Raw genomic sequence first — 12,036 nt, 5'->3', positions numbered from 1 at the left:
TACATTGTACTTTTCAAGACTATCTTATTCATGTTAGTAGTATCCATATCTCATTTCATTTTTATTATCATAAATTTGAAATGACATATATTATTTTGGAATCACATGTGATGTACTTAATTTTATAATAACCATGTTAGACTTTTACTTTTGAGGCATGAATGTAAGCAAGCCTTTTGAATTAAGATTTTTTCATAATTTTATGCATATGTTTGATTTATAATTTCCTTATGATACATGATTATATATGAATATTTCCTTGAGAATTTGAGTGAAATAATGAGTACCATTAATGAGGTTAAGATCCAAGATGATTGGATCTTGAATGGAAAATGTAAATTAAAAGTGTAGCAGGTTTTTGTCAATAACTCTGGATCTCTAGATTTAAAGAAGACTTTGCTAAAATTCGATAGATAAAAAAAAAGATCTTGTGTTTTAACAAATATAATTGCGTTTTTTTTGAACCAACATCGAAAAATGTTACATTAAAATAGAATGTTTCATTGCTATAACATATTTGGTCACCTCTGATGATCAAAAAATTATAGTCCTAATTTTTGGATCCACAAACCAAATTTCAATATATTTTCACCTAATAACACCTTTATAAAGACCTTAATAATTTCAACATTAACACACCTTTTAATCATTTTAAAATTTGAAAATCAAATTGAATTAAAAAGCTTTATGGGCTCTTATTTATTTTCATGGTCAACCTCCATTAAATTCTATCTTTAAAATAAATCTATTGACATTATAATTGATATTTTTTATTGCTCGAATGTGGCTAATTAAAATCTTTCTATCTCTTCTTTCTTTTCAATAATTTTCTCTTTATTTTCTTAAAATATATGGATTAAAACATAATAAAAATAAAATTTTAGTATTAAAATGTAAATACTTTTTAAACTACTTAAACTAAATAATGTAAATTGAACTTTTCCACCTTTTATAAACAATCATAATGTTTCTTAAGTATAATCCATGTGTATCTTTAATAAACATTGCAAACATGAAAATAAAAAATATTTTATTTTCTTTTATAATTTTATAGTAATTCTTCATGTTTTATAAAACCTAGAAGGATAGAAGCAAGGCTACTCAAGTATAAATAAAAATCATTTCTAATTATACAAATATTCCCAAACTCAAAATTAAGCAATTGTTTTTCCTACTAACCTTTTATTTGAGAGTGTGATGTAAGCAAAAATTGGTTAATTTTTTTTTTATTATTATTATTTTAATATTTTTTAAAAATCATTTCTAATTATACGAGTATCCATAAGCTTAAAATTAAACAATTTTTTTTTAATCTAAACAAAAATTAGTAAATTTTATTTTTTTATTTAAAAATATTTTTTAATATTTTTATATTATTTTAATATGCTAGTTTTAAAAATAATTTTTTTTTAAAAAAATTATTTAATATATTCTTAAATAATAATAATAATAAAAAAGCAATAGATATCCAATTGGAGCATCCAGACCAAGACGCCGCCTTTATTTGTTGTTGCAGAAAAAGGGGCAAAATCATTAGGGAAGCAAGATGAGGATTACAAAGAAGGACAAAAGAGATCAATCTTCAACATCTCCTTGTGCTCATCTCAGAGCTGCTTACCACAATTGTTTCAACAGGTCCTTCTTCCTCGCTCCCTTAACAATAACGGGTCTCGTTTCCTTTTCTTTTTCTTGGCTGTTTTCTTCACTAAAACCCCTCTTAAACCCTAACTATCATCCTCTGCATACTTTTTGCATAGGTGGTATTCAGAGAAGTTTGTCAAAGGACAGTGGGGCAAAGAGGAGTGTGTTTCTGAGTGGCAAAAATACAGAGCTTGCCTTTCTGTATCTTCCATTTCCCTTACTTTCCTTTTCATATTGTCTCTTTAAAAATCCTGAATCCCATCGTTCAAAGTTTATAATTTTATTCGTTTATGTTTTTGTTATAGGAACATTTGGATGATAAGCATTTGAGTCGTTTCTTGGAAGCTGAAATAGTTCCATCTGATTTAGGAAAGCCAGTTGACGGTGTTTCTCAGTGAATTTTATACTTTAATCTTTATTTAACACGCTAGAGAACAAGTTAGAAGGTGAGTGCTGTAGCTTTTGTGGGTTTGCTGCTTGATTGTTTATATTTTTTGTAAGATGTGGTGTTGGATTAATTCGATCAAATGGTTTACTGGGTTGTTTGAGTGGTGTGATTCTATTAAGAAATTGATTGCAAAATATTTCGATGAAAATGAACTAGAGCCCGTAACCTTGCTCTTGGGCAATAGACTGTCTATCTGTCTCTAATTATGTATCTGTGATATCTCCATTCTGTAGCTCCTCCATGGTTTAAATTCTGTTCATGCTAGGGTACATGTTCAGCCTAAAAGATTATCGTGCTTCAATTACAAAAGAAGAATCGGTAATTGTTATTTGTGAAATATCAGCTCATTTGTTTGTGTTTGCGATTCTATTGAAATGATGGATTAAATCAACATCTCTGACAAACCAAGAACGTGCGTATTTTACTTTGACAAAATGTCTTCCTTGCATTTTGTGTTTTTGCTGTTTTTTAGCAAGGAGAATATAGGATGAACATACTAGTTTTTGATTTTCGTTGACTGGTGATAATTGTTGTTTTCTTCAGGTAATAAATCTGCAGAACCTTCTAGCAAGCAAAACTGATAAAATGTATAATGATGGCATCTGGATGCAGACTATTACCACGCGCTAAATTGCTGGAGATGCATATCCATTGAATCTAGAAATTTATCTATCCCAGGTTCCTCCTTTCGTTTTGCATTTTCTGATGTAGGAGAGGTTTGTTCTGTAGAATAAATGGAGAGAAGCCTGCTGTTGAATTATTTTATTGGTTGTACGATGTGAATTTGAGGGCATGGCTCAGGAAACTTGTTCTGACATGCTAATGTTGAGAATTTCAAGTTAAATGTTAGTTATTTACAACAACAGATTTTGATTTGGAGATCTTGTTCAGTTGCTTGTACTCTTTGATGATGAAATACAGCCAGGTTTCTTGTTTCCTATCTTCTTTTGTACAGTGCACTGCTCTTAAATGATCAGTACTTGATACTAATGCTCAAGCTTGATGGCAAACCCATTTATTACACTGCAAGAGGATTTTGAATCTATTTGACAGAATATATCTGCATGCATTACAATGCTTGCAAAAGCTTTTTTTTTTTTTATCACTTGCTATGTTTGGCAACACGGTGCGCATGTTAAGCTCAAAGTTACATGGTGACTGAACATGACTTCACCCTTCCACCACCAGATACTCAGATAGCATATAGCAAGCAATTCCTAATGTAGCATTGAAAACTGAAATCAAAGGAGGAAATTTTAATTGAACTGAGAAACTTGGACCATAGCTGGCCATAAAGCAGTTCCTGACATTGATTCTGGGAGCCCAATTGCAACTGTACTTGTGATTTAAGAACACTGTTATTCACCTGATGATGGGTTACACTTTCAAAATGCTAAAACACATCCTCCTTGTTCAATCGACAGATTCGCTTAGACCATATCATGAAGGCTTTATTGACTTCGACAGCGAGATTCACAGCACCACCTCTTCCACCGTAGTATTTTCTGCTGAAAAGGAGCCAGGAGTCCTTCATTTTTTCTTAAATAGGAACTGTGCAACTATCCACCCTTCTCCAATGTTCTATGCAAAGAGTTCTGCAACAGCAATGAAGAATGTTCTCCTGTAGACGGTTCATTTAACAGCTTGATCTTTACCATAGGTGAAATCCTTTATTGGCTTAATGGAAGCCAAGTACTGGTCCTTTCTTTTGAGCCACTCCTCACCGCGAGATTTCAATTTCAAACTTGGGATGACTTTACTTTTTTTTTTTTAATTGATATTTTTTTTAATTTTATTATTAAATTTTGAATTAATTCAAAAATTAAGTTTGATAAATTTTTTTAAATTTTTTTCTATAATACTATCATAGTCTCATGATCTAAGTAGCTGATTTAAAAGATTACCGAGTTAATTCAAATCAATTTAATATATTGTCGTTTTATTATTTTTTAAAAAAATATTTTCTTGTTTTTCTTTTGAGTTAAACTACAATTTTATTGGTTATCCTATTGTTTTTTAACTTTTTAAATTAATTAGATTGTTTGATTTTTTTAATTAAAAAACATTTTAACAATATGTTTTACATCCAAAACAAATTTGATTTTGAGGAGGCGTTTGTTTGACAGAAAGTGATTCCCTGAAAACCACTTTCCAAACTTTTTTATATTTGTCTGTTATTAGAAAAGTTGATCAACGGAAAACACTTTCTAGTCAAAAGAAAATTTAGCTTGGTTTCCAGAAAAGTATTTTTCCTTTTATTTTGGGTGAAAAACACTTTCCAGAAGTTGTAAAAAATTTAGAAATACCATATTATTTGCTGATTATTTCAAATTTGATCCCACACTTCTGATTGCTATATATATTTTGTTTTGAATATATTTTTTTTTAATTTCATCCCTTAGAATTTAATTTTTATATTAACTTTGATTCTTATTTTTATAATTCTTATTTATTTTTTCTTATCACTTTTTAATTGAAATTTTTTTATCCATCAAATGTGGTCTTCATTCTTTTAATTGTTACTTATTTTATTTAAAATAATTTATGAAATGATTATTATTATTATTTTAATTTCTTTATCTTTTAATTTTTTTATTTGTTAGATTTGATCTCTATTAATTTCATTATTATTTATTTTATTTGAGATAATTTATAAAATTATATATTTTTTTTCAATTTCATTCTTTTCAACTTTTTAATTTGTAAGATTTATTTTTTATTATTTAATAAATTTTTAAAAAATAAAACATTAATAAATTATTTTTCTTCTTATTTTCCATGATATAACCAAACACTAGAAAATATTTTATAATTTATTTTTTAATTTACTATCAAATATTAAAAAATAATTTATTTTTCTAGAATTTACTTTTTTAAAATTTACTTTTCAAAAATAATTATTTTTCAATAAATAAACAGGGCTGAAATTTAGCACGGATAATAATATAGTTTCTTTTGTAATTCAAAGTTCTTAGAACGAAATACAATGGCAGATCAAATGCAAAATCATTAATGTGGATTCGTTTGTATCGTTTTTATTATCAATCAATTAAAATAATTTAAAAATATAAAAAAATAATTTTAAATAAAAAAAAATATTTTAAAAAAAAATAATGTCAACGGCGTTATCTAACACTACCGCAGACAAAACATTGATTTTCTCACTCAAATTTCGTGAAAACTTTTCAGAAGGCAAGGACACGATCCCCGATAAATTACCGGTATAACCAACTTCAATTATCATATTTTTATCCCCATTTCCTTCGACCTTTCTTTTCCCTGTTTTGGACCCATCCAGAGCTTAGCTATTGAAACAAAATTTGATCATTGGGAACTGAGTTTTAATCACTGTAAGTAAACTATTCTATCTTTTGTTAATTTTTAGTGCTCATTTGATTTGATTTCTTAGAAGTTAAAAAAGATTGGTTCTTTTTGTACGATGTAAGTGTTTATTTATTTATTTGAATTGAATGAGAAGTTCAAGATTGATTGGTATGTTAATTTTTTTTTTTCATTTTGCATTTTTGGGGTTTCTTGTGATTTCCCTTTTGCTAAATTGATCTGGGTTTCGCTTATCTGAAGGGGTTGTCTCTTTGTTTGTTATTTGATGCATCCAGTAATCTCTGATTGATTAAATTGTTGATACTTATTTATCTTTTGTGAATCATTAAACAGTGAAAACTGAATTGGCAAGATGTTCTATTGAGAATTGGGTTGTATGTGAGAGGTTCTTTGTTTTGATGATGCCAAAATGATGCTTTCGAAAGCTGAGTCTAGAAGTGGTGATGGTGATGGAAGTTCGAATAGTGGTCAACTGCTGAGAGACATTGAGGCAATAAGCAAAGCCCTATACTTGCATAAAACCCCACAAAAGGCTTTGATTTCCTCATCCAGTGCTCGATCTAAATCAGTTGAGAAACCCCGCTTATCAGAATCAAAATCGAGTCTGAACCCACAAAGTTTTAATGAAACTGTGTCATATAAGGACAAGAAATCATCATCAGCATGGAATTGGAAGAAGCCCTTGAAAGCTTTAGCCCACATTGGTCGTCAAAAGTTCAATATTTGTTTCTTTCTCCACGTGCATTCTATTGAAGGGTTACCCCCGAGTTTTAATGGTATGAATTTGTCTGTGCATTGGAAGAGGAAGGATGTGGTTTTGCAGACACGTGCAGCAAAAGTTTTGAAGGGAATTGCTAAATTTGATGAGACTTTGATGCATAAATGTTCTGTATATGGTTCAAGAAGTGGGCCCTATCATGCAGCAAAGTATGAAATGAAGCTTTTCTTGATTTATGCATCCATAATTGGGGCTCCAGGCATTGACATGGGGAAACAGTGGGTAGATCTGACACTGTTGCTGCCATTGAATTCGGAGGAACTGGAGGGGGAGAAAAGTACTGATAAATGGACTACAAGCTATAAGCTTGAGGGCAAGGGTAAGGGTGCTACTCTAAATGTTAGTTTTGGTTTCTTGGTATTGAGAGACAATTTTGTTGAATCAAGAAGTAATATGAGTGTCTCTGACCTTCTAAATTTAGTGCATGATAGGCCTGCAGTGGATCCCAAAACAGGTATTGGGCACACTAACAGTAATGGAATGCTTCAGCAACTTGAAAGTGTTCCTAGTGATTTAAATCGCTGGCCTCCTCTCTCTTCTCAGTCTGTTGATGCGAAGAGTTACCATGATGTTTCATCAAATTTGGGATTGGAACTCTCCAAGTCAATAAATTTTCTATATGAAAAACTCGATGAGGTGAACTGGCAGAATTCAGAAAAACTTGACGCATTATCTGGCCATATGCAGCAACTCAAACCAAAGTTTCACTTGGAGTTTGAGCTTGATGAAGCTGACTGTGGAAATGAGTGTGATATTGAGTTTACTGTTGTTGAGCAGGGGATAGAAACATCTGAAATGGAACAAATGGAACCAGAACAAGATGATGTTCAGACTACTGATGGTTCTGCAATTGAAACCATTGACTTGGATGAAATAATCAAGGATGTTGATATAGCCCCTGATGAGGAGACAAAGTTCCATTCGGAGGGAAATATTTTCCATGGACATGTAGATGAGGTTTTAATAGATGATTGCAAACATGAAGAGAATAGTGCAAGTAGGAAAGGATCAATTATGGAAGATCTGGAATCAGCTTTTAATAACCAGCTCATTTCAGAATCTGAGAAGTTGGAATCCCAGCTTGCTATGAGCAATTTTCTAGAGAATGGAAACTACATGGAAACTAAATCAAATTACAGGGCTAATAAAGTGGCAAAGAAATTGCCGAGCCTGGATGAATTTACCACATCTGTTGCGAGTGATTTTTTAAATATGCTGGGAATTGAGCATAGTCCATTTGGTCTGAGTTCAGATAGTGAACCTGAGTCTCCTAGAGAGCGATTGTTAAGAGAGTTTGAAAAAGAAGCCATAGCTTCTGGCAGCTTCATCATAGATTTTGATGGAAACAGAGGGCATGAAGAATTGGGTCGCATTGCTCAGGCTGGGTCTAGTTACGAGGACCTTTCTGATGATCTTGATTTATCTCTGGTTATTCAGGCTGCTGAGCAGGAGCATTGGAGAGCAAGTCAGTTGCTAAGTGGAAGAAGGAAGGTGAAGGTGCTTGAAGACTTGGAGACAGAAGCTTTAATGAGAGAATGGGGCTTAGATGAGGGGGCCTTTCAGAATTCTCCACGTTATTGCTCTGATGGGTTTGGGAGTCCAATTGAGCTTCTTCCTGAGAAACAAGCTGAATTACCTCCACTTGGAGATGGCTTTGGACCCTTTATCCATACCAATGATGGAGGTTGTCTGCGGTCTATGAATCCTTCTCTTTTCAGAAATTCTAAAAATGCAGGGAGCTTAGTTATGCAAGTTTCTTGTCCTGTAGTGCTACCTGCAGAATTAGGTTCTGATATTATGGAGATATTACAGTATCTGGCATCGGTTGGCATCACAAAACTATCTCTGCTGACAAACAAATTAATGCCTTTGGAGGATATCACCGGGAAGATATTGCAACAAATAGCAGAGGATATTACTGAAAGGTTGGTGAGCATATGAATTGCATTGAAGCATGTTTGCCTAATCTTTTATCATTGAAAAAAAAGTCATTTTACATGTTTCCTTATTGGATCTTATTTTCTCATTGCTGTCACAGGAAGGCTCCTTTGTGTCATGAATCATTGTTTGAAAAAGATCCATTTAATCGGAGAAAGGAAGTTGAAGGAGTTTGTTCTCATCAGTTCTTTAATAACATAAAGTCCAGCCTTATCGGCGGTGAGGTAGACTGGGAATATGTTAGTCTTGAAGATCTTGCACCTTTGGCAATGAAAAAGATTGAAGCCATGTCCATTGAAGGGTTGAGAATCCAGTCCGGCATGTCTGAGGAAGTGGCAGCATCAAGCATCAGTCCCCAGTCTCCTGGAAAGATGCTGGCTTTTGAAGGGAAGGATGCCAATCTTGTTGGGTTTCTCAGTTTGGGAGGTGCAGAATTGCACCATCTTGATACCGAAGATGCTGACAGTGGTGCTGACGGATTATTGTCTCTCTCTATAACATTGGAGGAGTGGTTGAGACTTGATGCTGGAATCATCAGCGAGGAAGATGAAGTTGATGAGCACACAATAAGGATCCTTGCAGCCCATCGTGCTAAGTGCATAGATTTTAATGGAAGGTTTACAGGAGACATTAATCGGGGTACAGCATCTTGTGGAAAGCATGGTTTGTTGGGGAACAACCTCACGGTAGCTCTCAAGATACTGCTTAGGGATCCTCTTCGAAATTTTGAGCCAGTTGGTGCTCCGATGCTTGCTCTAATCCAAGTGGAGAGGACTTCTATCCATCCCATGTCAAAAGTGCATGGTTCGGTGTTAGAAAGAAGTAGAAATGAAGAAGATGATCATGAATGGATCCAGTACGAAAAGAATGATCGTCTTTGGTTTAAAATCACTGAAGTCCATGTTTCAGGGTTGAATACTGAACCTGGCAAGACACAACATTGGGCTACCAAAACGCAGCAACAATCTGGGACACGCTGGCTGGTGGCAAGTGGCATGTCTAAGTCCTACAAGCAACCATTTTCGAAGTCAAAGGCCATTGTATTAGCGTACCCACAACTAATCAGAAAGGTGGAGGCAGGTGATATCTTGTGGAGCATAAGCTCTCAAGCTAAGGACACAGTAACTAGATTGAAAGACCTGGCAGGATTTGTTCCACACGTACGGAACCCTAACGTCATCTTTCCTGGATGAAACTGTGAAAATTTGAGTATTGCTCTTACATGGTATTTAGCATGAACTGAGCACATTTAACCTTGCTACTTGGTCTATTGAGTTTTAGAACATAGCAAGACTGGATAGCATGCTCGGAATAAGAGTTAGCTAACAAATATACTTGATCGGTCTAAAGGACCCAGTGAAAATGGTGAGATATATAAAACGAGATATATAAAACCTGCAGTTGCATATTGTTTGTTGATGCTACAGAATTGTCGAACAAGAATACATTGCTGAACTCCAATTCTTTTTGTAAAATCAAATGTTTTTAATGCTTTGCTTTGATAGAAAATATATCATCAAAATTAAGCACGAAACACGAGATGAAAGGCAGAATTGAAGACTATGTACTTAGTTAAAGTAGAAGCCAACACTTCAAGAGTTTCCTCCTCACCAAGAATCAAACAAGGCTTGTTGTTCACATAATAAGAAGTTACCTTCCATTGAAATGAGAAACCCTAGATTTGATAAATACCTATGCGATAACTTACTACCCCACTGTACCTCACAATTAGCCACTTCCCTCTATATTTCTTCAGGTGCACGAGCTTATCTTTGATAGCTTTTCCCATGGCTTCACTATGCCTATTAGCAAAAATAAAAAACCACTAAATGTCGCTACCATCATAGGTACTTTTAACCAATTAGTAATAAACCTTGAAGCGGTTTATGATAGGCTTTACACCGATTAAGTCCAAGAAACTTGTCAAATGTTGACAATATCACCTATTTACTAGGATGTAGTTGTCCAAGTCTAACCTATAATATCTAAAAATATCATTAATAAACCCTCGAAGATGAAAGAAATGTCCTAATTCATTCATACATAAGGGGACTGTAATTTCAAAACACCTTTGAGCAGAAGCCAAGGTCTCCTCATTGATTTTTTTTCTCTCCTAAAAGGCAACCGAGTCACATATGCTTCAAGTTGTCGACTATTGACAAAAGCCACCTCCTCATCACTCAAAGTGCTAGGAGCCTTATCTACAAGGGTTTTGAGGTGACTTTTCTCTTTTATTAAAACCTTTTGAAACACTTTGTGAAATGATGTTTACGCATTTAGAATCAAATTTATCCTTATAGAAATCTTTTTTTTTAAAAAAGAAAGAAAGAAAAGGAGTAATAAAGAATGTAAGATGAAGAGAAAGAGATAAACTTACTTAAAGAAAATCTTCAAAGAAAAAACTGAGAAAAGATAAAGGAAAGAAAAGAATAAGCGGCTAGGATTACAAAATGATTTATCATCCCCATCATTGAATAAGTGACCCATCATGTCACCACAATCCCTATAAGTCTATTAAATTACTGCAGTAAAGGTGAGCTGTCATTTTAATTCTCGAAAAAGATCCCTTTTAATAAGAATGTGATGTCTAGCCTCAAGAATCTCAACAGTTCTACATTGAGAAGATAAAATGTAGGAGGAAAGTAAGAAGATTTCTCAATTAAAGAGGATGGCCTTTTCAAGATTTTTGTGCATTAAATATGCCAAGACTTGGGGCTTCAAATGGATAGATGTATTTCATACTAAAAACCTTTTTTTTTTCTTTCTCGTAAAGCCTAGAAAGGTCCAAGAGAAAGAAGATTCATTATAGAAGCTCAACGAAGACCAAAGCCCATGGCAAGAGGGTTTGACAAGATGTTAGACCTAATTCCTCTAGACTCGACTATGTGTTAGGCCCAAGGGTTCACTCTCTTATAACTTATTCTCAACAGTTATCATATATTAACTAAGAATAAACTTTCTTGTTCTTAGAACTAATGCTCATTTACTGCAACTTCTCATAACAAAATCATTGACTTTATTATTGGAGAGTCCCTAAAATTCCAAAAATTAGATTATTTTGTAGGAAATTCAATCTGTCACTAACCCTTGAAATCCTCAGTAATAGAGAATGAAAGATTGACATGAATACATGATCATCTATCATCCAAACACTATAAAAAATAATTTTCCTAGCATTCTGGATTTTAGAAGCATCTTCATATATAAATTACATTTTTCATATCCTTTCATAATTTTTTCTCTTTCCGGTAATACCATTAGTGTGTGTGTGTGTGTGTGTGTGTGTGTGTGTATAAACCATCTCCTTTTAAGTTTAGCCAAAACACTTTTTTCCTTGTCTCTTCTCCTCCGTTGTTCCATTCTATCGCTACTTCTCTCTCCCTTCTCCCTTCTCCCTTCTCCCTTCTATTGCCAAAATTTGAACCAAACACAAATCTTTTCTTGTTTTGTATGTCATCAGTCGCTATGGGGATTGACCTAAAAATTAGGTCAGATGTCCTTTTTGCAATTAACCTTAAAAAACCAAGATTTCTTTCCCAATTGAAGTTTTTTCATTATAATTTTTGGAAATATAGTTGTGATTGTTTTTTAAATAACTTTTTATGCTAAAATATATGTTAAAGATATTTTTTTATTTTTTAAAAATTATTTTTGACATCAACACATTAAAATGATTTGAAAATACTAAAAATATATTAATTCAAAGTAAATAAAAAAATAAAAAAAATTTAAAATTTTTCAAAAACATTTTTGAAATGCATAAACAACTTGCTTAAATCACTTCTAAATTTTATATAATATATAGATTCTTTGGTTCAATATTGCTTTGACAATTAAAACTCTAACAAATACTTAAAACAAGTTAATAAAAAACAATCATATTAAAATT

At 32.7% G+C, this 12,036-nt stretch overlaps 2 protein-coding genes across 2 annotated transcripts; both read left to right on the top strand.

Moving 5' to 3' along the window:
• The first annotated feature begins 1,477 nt into the window (after positions 1-1,477).
• Positions 1,478-3,029, top strand: LOC118030757 (uncharacterized protein At4g33100). Its single transcript, XM_035034993.2, has 4 exons — positions 1,478-1,635; positions 1,758-1,842; positions 1,947-2,087; positions 2,633-3,029. Exons 1-3 carry the CDS (start codon positions 1,547-1,549, stop codon positions 2,037-2,039), a joined length of 267 nt encoding a protein of 88 aa, XP_034890884.1. The 5' UTR covers positions 1,478-1,546; the 3' UTR covers positions 2,040-2,087; positions 2,633-3,029.
• A 2,205-nt stretch (positions 3,030-5,234) lies between these two features.
• Positions 5,235-9,553, top strand: LOC118030754 (protein PLASTID MOVEMENT IMPAIRED 1-RELATED 2). The gene is made up of 3 exons (XM_035034985.2): positions 5,235-5,439; positions 5,765-8,134; positions 8,248-9,553. The coding sequence occupies exons 2-3, from the start codon at positions 5,841-5,843 to the stop codon at positions 9,338-9,340; spliced, it is 3,387 nt and encodes a 1,128-aa protein (XP_034890876.1). The 5' UTR covers positions 5,235-5,439; positions 5,765-5,840; the 3' UTR covers positions 9,341-9,553.
• Positions 9,554-12,036: the final 2,483 nt, after the last annotated feature.

This window comes from Populus alba, chromosome 6 (genome assembly GCF_005239225.2).
Source record: "Populus alba chromosome 6, ASM523922v2, whole genome shotgun sequence".
Taxonomy (NCBI): domain Eukaryota; kingdom Viridiplantae; phylum Streptophyta; class Magnoliopsida; order Malpighiales; family Salicaceae; genus Populus; species Populus alba.
The sequence above is the reverse complement of the archived record's forward strand: the minus strand, read 5'-3'. Positions and strand labels throughout refer to the sequence as shown.